Genomic DNA, 16,916 nt, shown 5'->3' on the forward strand with positions numbered 1-16,916 from the left:
ATACAACGTCATGACTTGCATCTCTCTTTTTATTGCGAAACGTGCTTTACTCGTATTGTTGACAGTTACCTTCAAAGATTTATGAAAATATCTGCAGCGGTTTTGAAGAAAAATAAATTCAGATTTGTTTATCCAAATTAAGCAGCCTGTATAATAGGTTTTTTAAGGTCTTTTAGTAATAATTAGTTGTTTTAAAGTATGTCTTTGCACCATAATTATTTAGCAATAAAATGCGCATCTTTGCCTCCATCTCTCTCTATCAACTATAGTTTCTGAGATAGCAATGCTAATGCATCGAATTCGTAACACCCTGTGTAATAATTTTTTTAAACAAAGTCGGAATTAGTTTTTGAAAATGTTTGTTGGTTGTTCCGCTTATTTGTAGGTACCACCTTTTTTGTGAAGGTGCGGTAATAGTATATTCAAAAACTACTTTGCTTAATGCACACTTTACACTTTTTGGTCGGCTGTTGTTGAATTATTATAGGGGTTAAGGCAATGTTCAGTTGGATGATTAAAATAATGTTTCCTACGATCGTGTGGAAAAGTGTACTTTGCCGTACGATTTTTCAAAGCGGAAGTAGCACTTTTCCGCTGTAGTGCGGTAATAGTATATTTTATTAGTACAAAAATAAAGGTTTTTCCGTTCGCGTATAACTAATTCAGGTGTGAGGCAAAGCCGAACACCGGAAGACATGCAAACACGGAAAACCTATTTTTGGACGAATTATGAACGATATTTTTCATTATACTTCTTTAAAAACGAGGGAATAAAAACCAGACTTAAAAAAAAATGTCGACCCGAGTGTATTTATTGTACTCTTGCTATACTGTGGTAATGATTCCATCGTTCATGTTGTTTTGATGTATTATAATTTGAAAGTAACTAAAGTTAAAGTATTTTGTAATATATTCTTATATTTGATTTCGGGAGATTTATTACTCTTTTTTAAAATAATTGTTTCAAAACCATAAAATTTTTATCCTGCATTCTAAACAAAAATTACAATTAACAAAATTTCTTATTTAAAATTAAATATAAAAAAATCTCAACTATCTCGCTTATTTTCATAGATATAAAGTTGTGTTTTTTGCGACAGTTTGCTACTTTTGTTTGAAATTACACATGGCTACAGCAGAATTCTCATAACATTTTTTTGTTAGGGAAAAATTGAAAAATATCACTTTTGAGGTATCTCAGATATAATTTAAACTTTTTGAAGAAGTTAAAACGGATTTTTAAAGACATTTTCTGTAGAATCCAGTGACGTAGTAAATTTCTAGCGTCGTCGGTTTTTGAACTATGGTACAAACATTTGATTTTTTTTTAATGGAAACACTTAATGATTTAAAACCGCGAATATTTTTTGTCACTATTAAAAATTCCATTGTTGAACTGACGCTTTAACGGAATCTAGGAACTGATATGATGTGGTATAGTAATGTTTTGTTTTTTTTTGGGACGCTATTAATACGTTCCAACTCATAGACTTGAGTACAGATGGAACCAAATATTGCATGGGTTTTGTTCTTTGGTTACCAAGCCTCTATGGCCTGATGAGCCGTAGTACGGCGAAACGCATCAGAGGATTGGGATTAATAAACAAAAAATAAAATCTTACCATTTTTGTGATACGTTGTGAGTTAGGCGTAGGACTGTCAAACGCAGATTTTTATACAGATATTTTTTATTTATAAAATAATCACCTTTTAAAAATCGCAGAAGCAAGTGTTTGTTTTGCAAGCTTAGAGATTGGTTTCAAATACATACTAAAATTAATATATTTTTTTGTTCCAGATATTGTCCCGGTGGTGAGAAGCAAAACTAGTCGTCCAGGTGAAGAGTGGAATTCCTGTTTTTTTTATTAATAAATTGAAGATGGAGGCGGGGGTTGTGGGTAGTTTTATTTGCTTTATTGTTCTGCCATATGCAGCATTGAGCAATTACCGAGAACATATATTTTAGTTCCACATTAATGAAAACGTATTACTACTGTTACGTAATTTATTGATTCGACATCTTCACAATATTTGGCTCAAGAATTTTTATTTAATGTCTGAATAAAAGGCGAAGTATTAGGAAAAGTGTCATTCTTTTTAATGTCAATCTACGCATGGCGAACTGAGTAACTGTGCAGAAGTTGACATTGGGAGTGAACATAGACCAGCAATCAGCCATTTATATCTATCAAACGTACGATTTACTTTTCAACTGATTGACATTCTGCAGCAAAATCATTCGAGGAATAAATACGATTGCCACCTTTTTTATAAAAGAAAATCGTCTCTTGGAAAATAGGGGAGCAAAAACACAGTAAACGAAAATTTGTCGAGAGGTTAATAGGTACTTAGGTGATTTTTTCAATCGCTTTTTTATGCAAGATAATTAAAAACACACAAAACATTTATAAATCCAAATTAAAACTTTATTAAAGAACGAACTCTAAAACTTAACTAATTGCATATTATGTCAACATTTACAATAGTATTTTGTATTGAATTTTGCAGACTTTAAAAGTTCTGGTTTATCACTTAACGGTGAATACAATTCCGGACAGGAGGGCATAATGCTAGAACGTATGCAAAGTTCTGCTGTCACCATTTCAGTTATATAACCGGTTCATTAAGTTGAAAATCTTTCCCATAAGCATTGCTACAAGGAACTGATATCACTATCTGAACTATTTGTTTCAAAGTTAGATCTTCCACATTTTTGGCAAAGTGCACCACTTGTCTGCGGCAGAAATATCATCGTTTATGAAAGACGCAGATGCCTTTTTCGAGCAGACAAAATTTGTCAAGCTCTCCACCTGGTTTTCATTAAAACCCTTAAATGCATGACTTTTTTTTTTAATTCCGATTATCATAAATACTGTACTTTGCATTGGTCTTAATATGGGAAAAATAAGGAAAAAATCTACATTATGTTTTTTTACTTTATTTTTAGAAAAAACTGTTTGTTGCCAAATGGCAACATCATGTATTACAAGCCAAGAGACTCACATGTGAACATTTTTAAAACAGTTGTTCTTCCGATTTAAACAAAGATCTGAACACCGCATTTTTCGCATTTGGTATGCGTAAAACCTTTACATTTTGGAAACTTGCACCTCATCTTGGCTTCTTGAAGGACTGGCCAGTGCCCCGTTTGGTCAGTACGAACTTCCATGGGCGGCAGGTGCTTCATTGGACCCCTTGTTCTTTTTTCTTTCAATTCGTTTTCCAGGCTAGTACTCGGACGACCGCGTTTGCTAGAGAGAGCTCTGACATTACACAAATTATAAGCAACTTCTGCTCTAAATTGAGCTTGGATTTTTGGCTTGAAACCAGGCTGCGTTTTCGAAAGCACTCGTTTGTAGAGTAGCCAGGCATTTACCAAACTCAAATCCAGGAGATGATAGAAAATACGCATGTACCATTTGCGGCTTTTCAGTTTTATCTTATATCTTCCCATGAAGCTGTCTAGTAAATCAACGCCCCCCATATGTCGGTTATACTCGGAAACAATGAATGGGCACTCAACTTCCACAGATTTTTTCTCTTTGCGATCGAATCGTTTCACTTTGGAGGTAGGTTTTTTTCCTGCGAAAGATGACGCTAAAGTTACATATTTATTATCTTTCCACACAACAGTAGAAATGTCATCACCGTCCACTAATGCAACCAACTCGTGGCTTGTCCCACGTTCCGCTTTCTTCATAGCAGCTTCCAGTGGCAATTTGCAATTTGGTATTCTGTTTCGCCGTATTGTGCCGAGAGAAAGAATTCCTTCTTTGGCCAAATGTACCATCAGCTGCAAAGATGTGTAGTAATTGTCGTGATACAGTCTGTAATTCTTTTGGCGAGGAATAATTCTGGCTAAGCGTAGAACCAAATTGGAAGTAACACCAAAATTGGGTTCATCATCAGGTTGATCAAATTTTTGCTCACCAGTATAAATTTCGATTTATAAGCAAACCCCGAATGGCCTGACATCACAAAAAATTTGAAGCCCCATTTATGAGGGTTCATTGGCATATATTGCTTCGCATTATTATTATTTTTCTCCGTATGAACGTACAGGCCCATCGGGAGTTCCAACAACAATAATGGCTCATCATAGTTCGCCTCTTTCTTACATAGCCCTCAGTGTTACATGAAATATAAGACAAAAGGTTAGTATGTGTTACTTAAGGCTTAATATACAATATTATGTCTTATAACAAAATTAATTTGAGCATCATTCGTAACCTTTATTTATTTGTTAGTATGTACGATCCATTTTTCATTAAAAAATAAAAAATGGAACGTGTGAAATTCATTTTCCAAATGCTGTAAAGCAAGGAATCCCGTGTATGTATCGCGTAATCAAAATTAGTCGAACTTTTATGTTAGTAGCTCGTTATCAACCAACAAGATTGTCGGAGCGTCGTGTCAGGAATATTCGCCTCTTCAGCGAAACATTTTTTATCACACCTATTAGTTCATGGCGCTAAAAAAATAATTGGATTAATTTCATGACTAGATTATACTCGCTATTTGGGGATAATATGACATCATACATTCCAAATTTTTTTTTATTATATACTTTTTTTTTATATATATCATCCACTTGTGTATATCACGTCTGTATCAACATATGCATATATATATAGCCATTAAAATACAAAACAATAATAAGGTAACATAAATTAAATTGTAGACCTCATAGCTGCTGATAAGTAGCATATGGCCCCATGTCGTTAAACGATTCTAATTGCGCGATAAACGGCTGTGTTACCGCGTGTCTAAGAACTTCTTCAGTTTGTTGCTGAATAATGGGTCCCCCTTCTTGCACCTGCGCCAGGTTTTCCGGATTCGGGCATAGTGCCGGATTGCGGTCGACCTGACTTGTGTGTGATTCAGGAGGTCCAAATGCACCTCCAGAAGATGTGCCAGCAGAACTGATTTCTGATGTTTCATCCCTTTCTTGTGTTTGGGGCACTACTGGTACCCGAAACTGATATGTCATATCATTTACATAAGCATGCGGATATGGCGGATGACCTGGTTGACTCAAAAATTGAGTTCTCCCGTACACACATGTAGCACAAGGACATCCTTGCACAAATACATTTTCCCATGCTCGCCAAAAATCCTCAGGTCGATATTGAGGTTGTTGGGGTGATATGCAAATTGCACAATCACATGCCGAAAACGGAATACCCCCTTGACGTACTTTCTCGCTTAGTAGAAGTATGGTATACTCCGTATGAATGATTTGAGTCCACAGGCCAAGTAGAGATTTTGTAATCCCCAATAATTGTATTGGTACCACTTGATCAAACTCTCCTTGCAGTTCCCACAACTGGTACAGTGCCAATTTGTATAAATACAGTTTGGTGTTTATTTCGGTAACACACCTAATATAAAACAAGAAATTCACTATCCATTCCATTTTTGGCACTTTCGCGAAAATTATAGGTTAACTTCACCCAAATGTTACTTCACGACCGATTTCTAAAATGACACTGTAAATTGTTGTCCCATTCGGGTTTATTTAAACCAATCTAGTAATTAGTCATTATTCATAACTGCGCGTAGCGATGAATCAAATTTGTCTTATCGCTCGCGAATTAGTTGCTTTCTTTACCAAATGCATAAACAACTATATGGTCAAGGTGATTATTACACCGACAACATCATTATTTATCTTTATTCGTTTGTAGGTACCTACATCACAATAACAATATTCAATGTTTTTATTTCCATTACATGTAACCATTTTTTATCTCATAGGGAAAATTAAACTGATATCTATTCTTGAATTTTAAGAATTTGCGCAATAAAAATTCAGACGCAGATAACAGAATAAAATCCTTGGGCCCTGTAAAAATAGGTACATAGCTCAATATGTGGAGCCGTACATTATAATTGTTACTTTGTTTTAAACATTATGCTTAATTGCATTTTTGCATTTTATGCATTAATCGGTCTGCAATGAACAATGTCTGGTCTCATTAAGATATTATTCCGAACTGGCCAAATCAGCGAATCCCATGGGTTTAAGCATGGTGCACCATTTAACTGTTGGGAAAACATTTCTCTGATAACCTTAACATTTGACAAGTTCATCGTCTGGAAGCATTTTGCTAATTTCAGCATCCTGGCTTTCCGGTGGAGAGGGATCTGAATTGTATTTATACGGTTTTCTTATCACATTCTCCACAGTTCGTCCTCTGACCCACACGAAACTTTACCGTGCATTTTTGTCGTGTGTTTCGTAGTGCATTTATAGTCTTTTGTAGTGCATTGTGTCATTTTTAAAAGTAAGTATAAGTGGTTTTTTTTTTTTCCTTTTATTCATCATTTCCATATATTTTTCCTTCCAAAGAAAAATTCTCTTTGTTTCGCTATCCAATGTTAACAATATCCTCCCTTTCAGATGGAACCTGGAAATGAAGTCGACACCGAAAAGGGCCGGGGCCGCGGTGCCCGTCTGATGGCCCTATTGGCTGCCCAGCGGGCCCGACGAACCGTGGGTGCGTCCAGCCTAAAACTGGGGCCTGGAGTGGAAGCTGGTCCTTCTGCGACCAGCGAGGTGGAGGCTCCCCCTCAGGTGGCAGGTGAGGTGGAGGCTCCTCCTGGGGTTCCAGCATCCCCAGAAGAAGAAAAAATAGAAGAGGAAGGCGGCGTCAACGACGCCTCAACAGCGGTGGCGCCGCGTTTGGCTGTCGAAGCCATAGGCAGCAATGCAACTTTCATGGACCACTTCAGTTTTAGATTTTGGCGAAATGCCCTTTCGTATTTCATAGTCCACATCAGACATTTTCCGATTTATGTAATAAGGACCAAACCATCTAAGCAGTAATTTTTCACTTTTTCCTACTTTCCTGATAGGGGTGAAAACTTTTACTTGGTCCCCCACTTCAAATTCAACATGGCGGTGTTTACAATCATAACGTAATTTATCTATGTCTTGACGCCGTTTTATATTTTCAACTGCCAAATTTCTGACTGCCAAACCAATGTCTCTAATTTGGTCGCTATTACTACTTTCTAAGGGTGGCAACAAGTTTGCTTCTGTTGGTAAAATAGGTTCACGACCGTACACCAGCATGAATGGTGAGAATTTAGTACTATCTTGTTTTGCAGAATTGTACGCAAAAGTCACATGTGGAAGATATTCATCCCAATTTGATTGATCAGTATTAGTATACATAGATAACATATTGGCTAAAGTTTTATTAAATCTTTCTGTTAAGCCATTAGTTGCGGGATGATATGCAGTAGTAAACTGACTCGTTGTCCCCATCTTTTTTAGCAATTCCGTAACCAATTCTGATTGAAAAACTTTCCCTCTATCGCTTAACAATTCCTTGGGTGCACCGTGTTTTGTAATAATTCTCTCCAGTATAAATTTCGCTACAGGTCCGGCTTTGCCGCTCGGTAATGCGTCAGTCTCCGCCCACCTTGTGGCGTAATCTGTCGCTACCACTATCATGGTTTTTCCGCTGCTACTTCTGCGAAACGGACCTAACAAATCTATCCCAACTTTTTCAAATGGGGTGCCAACTGGAATAGGATGTAACAGACCGATAGGCTTTTGATTTTGTTGGCCTTTCCTGGCCTGACAATCCGGGCATCCTTTTACAAAACGTTCCACGTCCTTTTGCAACCCTTGCCAATAGTATCTTTGTTTTATCTTTGCTAGGGTTTTTGACAATCCCAAATGGCCACTCAGCGGTTCTGAGTGGTGGGAGTACAAAATTTCCCCTATTAACTGTTGCGGTATCACTAAAAGTTTAGTCCGGCCCACTTCATGCGGGTTTATACGGTACAAAACTTCTGACTCAAGTCTAAAATTTTTCGCTTGCTTACGTATACCAATTGTAGCTTCTTCAGGATGTTTTATAGCCTGAATTATTTCCAAAATGTTTTTATCTTTTGCTTGCAATTCCGCAATGTTACGCATATCCAATAGAAAGGTTGGTATTTCGTCAATTTCTTGTACTTTCGTATTTGCTGGCAAAACAGGATATCTGCTTACGCAGTCTGCATCTCTGTGAGCAATTCCTGATTTATGATGTACTGTGTAGTCAAATTCTGATAACTTTAACGCCCAACGCGCTAAACGTCCAGTAGTCTCTTTCAAGGTTTTTAACCAACATAGCGCATGATGATCAGTCACTATTTTTATAGGTTTTCCATAAATAAAATGTCTAAAATAGGATAGCGCCCATATAGCTGCTAACCCTTCAAGTTCTGTTATCGAATAATTCTTCTCAGCTTTACTAAGGCTTCTACTTGCATATGCTATTGGGTGTAACGCATTTTCATGATCTTCCTGCAATAATATTGCTCCGATTCCATCTTTACATGCATCTACCCTCAATTCACATCCTTTATTTGGTTGAAAATGTGCCAAAACTGGTTCACTAATCAATTTTTGTTTTAGTGTTTCAAATGCTTTGTCATGTATATCCTGCCAATCAAATTTATTTTGTTTCTTTGTTAGATCATGTAAGGGACGTGCAATTTTTGCAAAATTTTCTATAAATTTCCGGTAGTAGTTACAAAGTCCCAAAAAACTTTGTACACCCTTTACATTTTTTGGCCTTGGAAAATTTTCGATTGAAACTAATTTCGATTTATCTGGAAAAATTCCATCTTTCGAAATTGTATAACCAAGAATATTAATTTTTTCTTTTAAATATTCACATTTTTTAGGTTTTAGTGTTAAGCCTGCACTTCGGAGTCTATTGAAAACTTTACGTAATTTTTCCACATGTTCATCTATCGTTTTAGAAAAAATTATAATGTCGTCCATGTAAATTAAAACTTCTTTCCATTTTAAATCTCTAAACACTACATCTCCTAACTGTTTTCTTGCCGGAGCATTGCACAATCCAAAAGGCATCACATTAAATTCCCATAATCCGTGACCTGGCGCTGTAAAGGCAGTAAGTGGCTTACTTTCTTCTTTTACTTTGACTTGCCGATAACCTGAATACATGTCCAACGATGAGAAATATTTGGCGTTTCCTAAGTACGTCAAAATATCCTCAATATTAGATCCTGACCATGAATTTTTTACTGTCACATTGTTTAACTTGCGATAATCCACGCAAAATCGTGTCTCTCCAGACTTTTTCTTTACTAATACGACGGGACTTGCCCAGGGCGAGTTACTTTGCCTTATTATGTCGTATTGTTCCATTTCTCTTATCTGCTCATCTATTATCTCTCTTTCTTTTTGTGCCACTCTGTAAGGTTTCTGTTTTATCGGTTTAGCATTCCCTACATCGATTTCATGTTCAATGACATCGGTTTTTCCCATATATTTTGGTGTCTTAGAAAAAACGTCACTATATTCTGACAGTAATGTCTGCAATTTGTTACACAATTCTGGGTTCGTTATATTGCTTAGGTTATGGTCATTCATGGTAATCATCTCTTTATCATCCTCAGTTTCATAAATACAATGAACTGGAATTTCTGCTATATTCATTTCTATATTTTTCTCTAAATAACCAATTGTGGAATTTTTCAATATGAACATTTTTCCAAACCTCATATTATTAATTTTGATGTACCATTTGCCATTTTTCACAAAAATATTTGAACAAATCAACCCTCTTGGTCGTAGGTATTTATTGTTCTCGATAAAGCAGTACTTCGTGAACTCGTGCGGAGATAAGGCACAGTTCAGTCGTACCGTTATCTCGCGACCAACCTCGACCATGTAGTCGGTTTCAAGTGCAACCTTCAAATTTCGCGCGGTTGACTCAATCTCGACGTTCGCAAATACCTTATTAGTATCTTCCATTTGTTCTATTTTCCCTATGTTGCTGTTGACATTGTTGCCAAAATGTAAAATCAATGGGTCAAGTTCATGGTATAATGTCACAGTATTGGTATTATAGTCAATCAATGATTTTTTACTAGCCAAAAAGTTATGTCCCAAAATTAAGGCTTTTGATAAATTTTGCACCACTAGTGCCTCAACGGAAATAATTGTGCCCTTAATTTTTATAATTACCTCAGAATTGCCGAGAGGTTGAACTGGATAACCTCCTGCGGTTATCAGTTGTATATTGTCTTGTAACCGTCTCATGTTACTGATATAATCTATGTCGACTACATTTTTACAAGCTCCTGTATCAAGTATAACAGGGACGTTATCTTTATCGTTAACCGTGATATGTACTATTAATGTCTTAGTGGTGCCCGTAGATGATAATTGGACAATTTCGTTCGGGCTTCTTAATTTTGAAACTGTCCTCTGTCGTTTGGGTTTCTTCGGCCTTGAGGTGCATTCCTTTGGAAAGGCCTGTTATTGAAATTACAAGACACGTGACCGGGCCTACGGCAATCAATGCAAATAACCCGGCCGTCGTGCGTTCTCGTACGAGGCAAACAATTATTGTTATTATTATTTCTCCAGTTCTGATTAGAAAACTGATTTCTGTTCCCATTAAAAGTATCCTGGTTCCGGGGTTGTTGCGAATTGTTTCTTACAAATTGTCGCCCCCTATTGAATGAGTTGTTCCTCGGACTATTTTGATTTGGTCTAAAATTATTCACCCTTGGAACATAGGTACTTCGTGTCTGATTTTGAACCGTATTTGAAAAATTTCTATTAAAAAATGTCCGTGGCCTGGTGTCATTCCAGGTCCTTTGTCGGTTTGTTGGGTTATTACCATTGTTACTGTTTACTGCCGCAGATACTGACAATAAAGCTGTACTTTGTGTCATTTGATTCACTAGTGTCCTTTCTTTTATATCGCTTATTTTAATGACCAATTGCTTTAAATCGTTAAAATTTCTATTGCTAGAACTAAGCAAATAATACATCTCATAGTAAGACGGATGTAAACCATTTTCAAAATGATCCCTAAATGCGTCAAAAGTCATTTCTGGGTCAATCTCGTTTGCGATTGCCAATAGATCATAATAGTACTTTTTAATATCCTCGACGTCCTGCTGTTTGCGGGTGTTTAATCTAAATTTTAACTTTCGGAGTGGCTGTTCTCCTGAAAACTCTTTCAAAAAACCTGATTTAATATTCAGCCATGTTTTCATCTGATTCTCTGGCTCACTAATATAATTACTAAACCACGTATGGGCTGGACCTTCCACAAAATTAGCCAAATAAGATATTTTATGATTTTCTGACCAGCTATTCACAATCGCTGCTTTTTCGTATTTATTTATAAAAATACTGGGAGAGTCAATAGAAGGGTTAAATGTAGATGGGCATGTAAACTTTGGGGTGGCAGGAGTTTTTGGCTCAGCCAAAGCTGCTTGTAAAGTCATGTTAGCCATTACTGGAGTATTGTTAGGACGTATGGCACGGTTTCTTTCTCGAATTACAGGGGGTGGGCAAGGATTATTACAACCTTGTAATAAATCCGTGGGGCGGGATGAGGTAGGCTCTGGCACTACCACTTCTAAGGGACTTTCTTGCCAGAACTCTTCTGATTCTCGCGGTTTAGGCGGAGTCCTACTCAATGAAGCTCTTGGCTTAAAAAACTGTTCTGGGGATCGTGACCTTGCTTTAGAATCTTTAGCTTTCTGAACTCGGGAAGTCGAAGCTTTGGTTGTTTGAATTCGCGGGGTTTCAACTTGAGCACTTACGACAGTTTTTTCGAAAGGGCTGTTCTCGTCCTCACTACTTGTTAAACTGTGAATAAAAGTTGTTCTGTCAACTTCTGGGGCCCCTGCAGATATCGATGCCTGCACAGAAGCAGAGGAACCGACAGTTGAGCTATGATGCGCGGGTTTAAACTCTTTCAACTCTTTTAAGACTTTTTCGGGGTTTTTTCCTTGGGCTAGTGCTTGTTGCAAAACAAATTTTTCTTTGTCTGATATACTTTGAGCTCTACTGCGAGTTCGTACTCGTGATTTGTCACTTGGTTCACTCATGTAAAATTTAATATGAAATGTTTGGCATTATTTTTCAAGTTTTCGGTCAAAATTTAAACGATTTTTTTTTTAAACAATTTGATTATTCCTAGCAATTTCTTTGCGAATTTGCTTGTTCATCAAACTAATAATTTTTTTGACGCTAAAATACACAAGCATTAATACCCCCATGCACAGAAAAATAATAATTAAAATTTCCTTTGCCGACCATGAATTATCTTTTCCTGAACTATTTGATACACCTCCACTGTTTCCCGCTTGGGAAATAATAATTTCCTCCTCTTTTGAAGATGTACCACCCATATTAAACCAAAATTTTATCAAATGAGCGCTTCAATAGCACAGGTAATCCCCAAAAAATCACTAAATAAATCAACGTTACTATCCCTAGCCAAAAGAAAATAATACCTAAAATTTCTTTTATAGCCCACACATTATTTTCCTGATTCTTTATCATACCCCAAAAAATAAAAATAAATAAAAAACTCAACTATTGTTTTTTATCCATCCCAAAACAGACCGGCGCCTCCACGAAATGTCACGTTTAATTTATGAGCCCTTCTGGGTTCACCAATTAAACTGACTCACGACGTTAAACGTCGCGCCGGGATCTCAGTTTTAGGGATGAAATCAAACGCTGAGTTTTTCTCATACAACACTTAAATCTATTAAATATAGTATACACAAATGGATGCACAATACGGTTGTAAACATACAAAAAGTTGACAATTAACAATTGTACTTACATAGTCATAAGCTAAGGACTTAGCTTTTCCTGGCGATGGCTTGGTCACTTCGCGTTTGAATAACTTTGGAGAACGGACTAATTAACTTGATCTTTTCCCGAGGAGAGTCGACATTTCGACTTCTCGGGTCAGCTGGTCGCACTACCGTTGATCGGTTCACACTTATCCTATACTGCTAAAATCGGCGTATTTTATACCCGATTGATCGGCTGACGCAGTTTGTTATTGTCGCTTGTTTTTCACATTTCTGCAAAGCAGGTGGTGGTGACTCATCACCGATACGGTGCACTCGGTGCATGACACATTCGGTGCATCGTGATGCGACCTTGCCTCGTGCGCTTATTATTTCGCAATCCTCGAATACTTTTATGTTTTTTAAGTTAATCAGTCCATCTTTCCAATTAACGGATTTTCCATTCGTGACAATATAATGTCTAACCTTCGTTGAACACATTTGTTCATCAATGCTAAGATATTGTTCTAAAGCCACCGAAGAAAATCTTTTGTTCAAGTATTCAACGAGAGGTCTAATCTTATAAAGCCTATCGTGTCCTGGTTGGTCACGAGAAATGAAGGTGGAATTGTTGTTGAAATGAATAAACTGGCGTATTTTTTCAAATTTGTTCACTGACATCACATCTGCAATAGGTGCAAATCTCAACTCTTCACTCCAGAATGATCTGATGTTGGGCATGTGTACCAGAGATGTATGAATAATTATGCCAAAGTAATTCTTCATGCCGTTCTCTGTAAAAACGGTTGGTCTTTCAGGCTTAGTTTGCACTGAATATAAGTTGGTTTCTTCAGTAGTCTGTAACGGGTTACTCCTGACATCAACGCCAGATTTTAAATTAAACCCGTAAATCTTAAATAAATATTCAGTATATGTATACTAGTATCTACATAGAACGCATTGCACGATAATACAAAAGCCTGTAAACTATAATCACACAACACTTACAATTAAATAGAAACAAACAAAACTAAACTTACATCAGACAGGCCTGTCAACGCAACTTACACACTAAGTCTTATTAGTGGCGAGGTAATTCAAAAACGTGCCACGGGTGATCGTCCATTAGTCAGGGTGACACACTTGTCCATCCAGGAATTTCGTGCTGTACCAAATACACTCTTATACGCAGGAGTCCGTTTACAGTGTCCAGTAGTAACTTTTCCTCGTCAATGTTAAACTTGGAGCAATCAAAAGCTGTAAAAGGTTGTAAATTCCCCATCTTATTCACCTAACAACATAATTATTTACCTGGAAGATTTGGCCGACATGCCCTGTGTTATCCAGCTATTTTATCTTATACAGTCTTAATTAATATAAATACTATTGTGATTTATAATATTGTTTAAATTTCTTAAACACCAGATAATTTCGCCTACTACTACGAAATCTCGATTCCAACAGACCTGCACGAACCACTTTTAACCGACAATCTTTTTTTACCTTACAAGTCTTAGCTATTAGTTCTTCTGAGAAAAAGAATGAGAAAAACTGAGAAGGAGTTTCTAATGACATTATTTCAGCAGACAACTCAGTATCCCCATAAAACCGTAACTGATCCTCATTCAACTCCAAAGATTTTGATTTTCAGTCAATGTCTTTTTTTAGTGCCTTTTTCTGTTTGGAAGACAAAAAAGTCGACAATGGCAAATCGTCATCATCATCGGACTGCTGGTTGACTTCTTCAACTTCCAGTGTTACCTCACTTTGATCATGGTTTTCATCATCAAAATCACTTTCTGGTATAAAAGAACAGTCCTCCAAACTGTCTGCATCGCTTACATCGCATCCGTCATCACTCAGACCGGTAAAATTCTCCCAATAGGCCGCAAGGTCCTGGTCTGTGAGTAGCTTATTTTTGCTCATACTAGAGGATAAAAAACAGAAATATCTTTAGAAAACTTATTATAAATGCATAATGTTACCGATCGGCAACTTCTAGAAAAAAACATGAAATAGAAAAAATGCATAGTGTTGCCGTTTGGTAACAAAACAAAGGTAACGTTATGAAAGCCTGAAATCTGCTCTATTTCTTGTTTTCTATGACATTTTGACGTAACTTGTCAAGTAAGGGAGTAATTTAGTGTCAAAGCAACGAGTGTCACAAAATATGTTATTATAATATGGTGAAGGAACTTTGACGCCAACACCAGATCTCTCCTGGTGGATTATTAGTTTTAAATTAAACTAGATTGTAGTGACGTCACAAATTTTCCAATTAGAAATATTTGCAATTTTATGTGTTTTTTTTTTTTTTAAAGTCTTTTTTTTCGCGCATCCACCAATTGTCAAGAAACTTTTACATTCTTTTGTATGTATTGATGGAAAAACTTTCTTCTTGACAAATGGGTAAAAAAAAACATCTGAATAAGTATTTTTTTTTTGTCGAAAAATTACTAACTATCTATAATGATGGGCGGAAGAATCGGCGTTGCGACCTTTGGAAGAACATTTGCTGGATGACTGAAACAGCGATTTTCTGACACCATCTAAATCGCTGGGTTTATGCTGACTGTGGATCCTGGGTTTGATCGGAGTCTTCGGAGTCTTCGGAGTGCTCGGCTGCAAACAAAATATCGCATTTAAACTCCAAAGATTTTGATTTTCAGTCAATGTCTTTTTTTAGTGCCTTTTTCTGTTTGGAAGACAAAAAAGTCGACAATGGCAAATCGTCATCATCATCGGACTGCTGGTTGACTTCTTCAACTTCCAGTGTTACCTCACTTTGATCATGGTTTTCATCATCAAAATCACTTTCTGGTATAAAAGAACAGTCCTCCAAACTGTCTGCATCGCTTACATCGCATCCGTCATCACTCAGACCGGTAAAATTCTCCCAATAGGCCGCAAGGTCCTGGTCTGTGAGTAGCTTATTTTTGCTCATACTAGAGGATAAAAAACAGAAATATCTTTAGAAAACTTATTATAAATGCATAATGTTACCGATCGGCAACTTCTAGAAAAAAACATGAAATAGAAAAAATGCATAGTGTTGCCGTTTGGTAACAAAACAAAGGTAACGTTATGAAAGCCTGAAATCTGCTCTATTTCTTGTTTTCTATGACATTTTGACGTAACTTGTCAAGTAAGGGAGTAATTTAGTGTCAAAGCAACGAGTGTCACAAAATATGTTATTATAATATGGTGAAGGAACTTTGACGCCAACACCAGATCTCTCCTGGTGGATTATTAGTTTTAAATTAAACTAGATTGTAGTGACGTCACAAATTTTCCAATTAGAAATATTTGCAATTTTATGTGTTTTTTTTTTTTTAAAAGTCTTTTTTTTCGCGCATCCACCAATTGTCAAGAAACTTTTACATTCTTTTGTATGTATTGATGGAAAAACTTTCTTCTTGACAAATGGGTAAAAAAAAACATCTGAATAAGTATTTTTTTTTTGTCGAAAAATTACTAACTATCTATAATGATGGGCGGAAGAATCGGCGTTGCGACCTTTGGAAGAACATTTGCTGGATGACTGAAACAGCGATTTTCTGACACCATCTAAATCGCTGGGTTTATGCTGACTGTGGATCCTGGGTTTGATCGGAGTCTTCGGAGTCTTCGGAGTGCTCGGCTGCAAACAAAATATCGCATTTAAACCAACAAAACGACTGACACCTGTCAAATATCTTAATGTTGGCATGAAAATTGCATTCTTTTTCCAAGAGTCAAACAGAGAAACATTTTGATTCGTAAGTCACAACCTGTCAAAGTTGTAAAAATTGGTCATGTTTTGCAAATTAGACATTTTCGGTTAAATCTACTTACTGGTCATTTTGACCACCCTGTATAGTGTTTTTTTCTTCAAATGTCAAATAACCAAGTAATTTACTGTTAAATCCCAGTTGTTTGAATTTGACTGTCAGCGCCCATAACTCTGTTATTTTGACTGTTACAGGGTGGTTCAATATACCAATGTGTAGCTCTTGATATTCTCTTTTGACCACCCTGTATAGCATTTTTTCCTAAAATGTCGAATAACCGAGTCAGTGACTGTTAAAACTGAGTTGTTTGCTGTAAAGTTTCAGTATGATAGTTTTCACTTTGTCAGCGCCCATAACTCTGTTATTTTGACAGTTACAGGGTGGTTCAATATACCAATTTGTAGCTCTTGATATTTTCTTTTGACCACCCGGTATAGTGTTTTTTCCTAAAATGTGGAATAAGTGTACTAAATTTTTGCCACGCAACATAATATATGCATAATACATACCTTTCAAAACTCAAACCACAATTTTTACATCACTCAGTAAAACTCTGTTCAA

At 36.5% G+C, this 16,916-nt stretch overlaps 2 protein-coding genes across 2 annotated transcripts; one reads left to right on the forward strand and one right to left on the reverse strand.

Moving 5' to 3' along the window:
- Window positions 1-3,647: 3,647 nt before the first annotated feature.
- LOC145734288 (uncharacterized) lies at window positions 3,648-15,507 on the reverse strand. Its single transcript, XM_081987569.1, has 4 exons — window positions 15,370-15,507; window positions 15,047-15,207; window positions 12,633-14,512; window positions 3,648-3,793 (listed from the first exon to the last, which is right to left on the reverse strand). The coding sequence occupies exons 1-3, from the start codon at window positions 15,436-15,438 to the stop codon at window positions 14,233-14,235; spliced, it is 510 nt and encodes a 169-aa protein (XP_081843695.1). The 5' UTR covers window positions 15,439-15,507; the 3' UTR covers window positions 3,648-3,793; window positions 12,633-14,232.
- LOC145734289 (uncharacterized) lies at window positions 6,148-14,884 on the forward strand. Its single transcript, XM_081987570.1, has 2 exons — window positions 6,148-6,287; window positions 6,404-14,884. Exon 2 carries the CDS (start codon window positions 6,404-6,406, stop codon window positions 6,827-6,829), a length of 426 nt encoding a protein of 141 aa, XP_081843696.1. The 5' UTR covers window positions 6,148-6,287; the 3' UTR covers window positions 6,830-14,884.
- Window positions 15,508-16,916: the final 1,409 nt, after the last annotated feature.

The sequence above is a fragment of the Ips typographus genome, linkage group LG9 (genome assembly GCF_016097725.1).
Source record: "Ips typographus isolate SLU linkage group LG9, UJ_Ityp_2.0, whole genome shotgun sequence".
NCBI classification, from domain to species: domain Eukaryota; kingdom Metazoa; phylum Arthropoda; class Insecta; order Coleoptera; family Curculionidae; genus Ips; species Ips typographus.

Bases quoted from the DNA above. Each gene is read 5' to 3' on its own strand.
- LOC145734288 (XM_081987569.1), bottom strand. From the start codon at position 15,438: ATGCAGACAGTTTGGAGGACTGTTCTTTTATACCAGAAAGTGATTTTG. The intron at 15,208-15,369 runs GTGAGGTAACAC...TTTTGTTTGCAG, and splicing joins TGATGAAAACCATGATCAAA to CCGAGCACTCCGAAGACTCC. The intron at 14,513-15,046 runs GTTAGTAATTTT...TTTATCCTCTAG, and splicing joins TCCGCCCATCATTATAGATA to TATGAGCAAAAATAAGCTAC.
- LOC145734289 (XM_081987570.1), top strand. From the start codon at position 6,404: ATGGAACCTGGAAATGAAGTCGACACCGAAAAGGGCCGGGGCCGCGGT.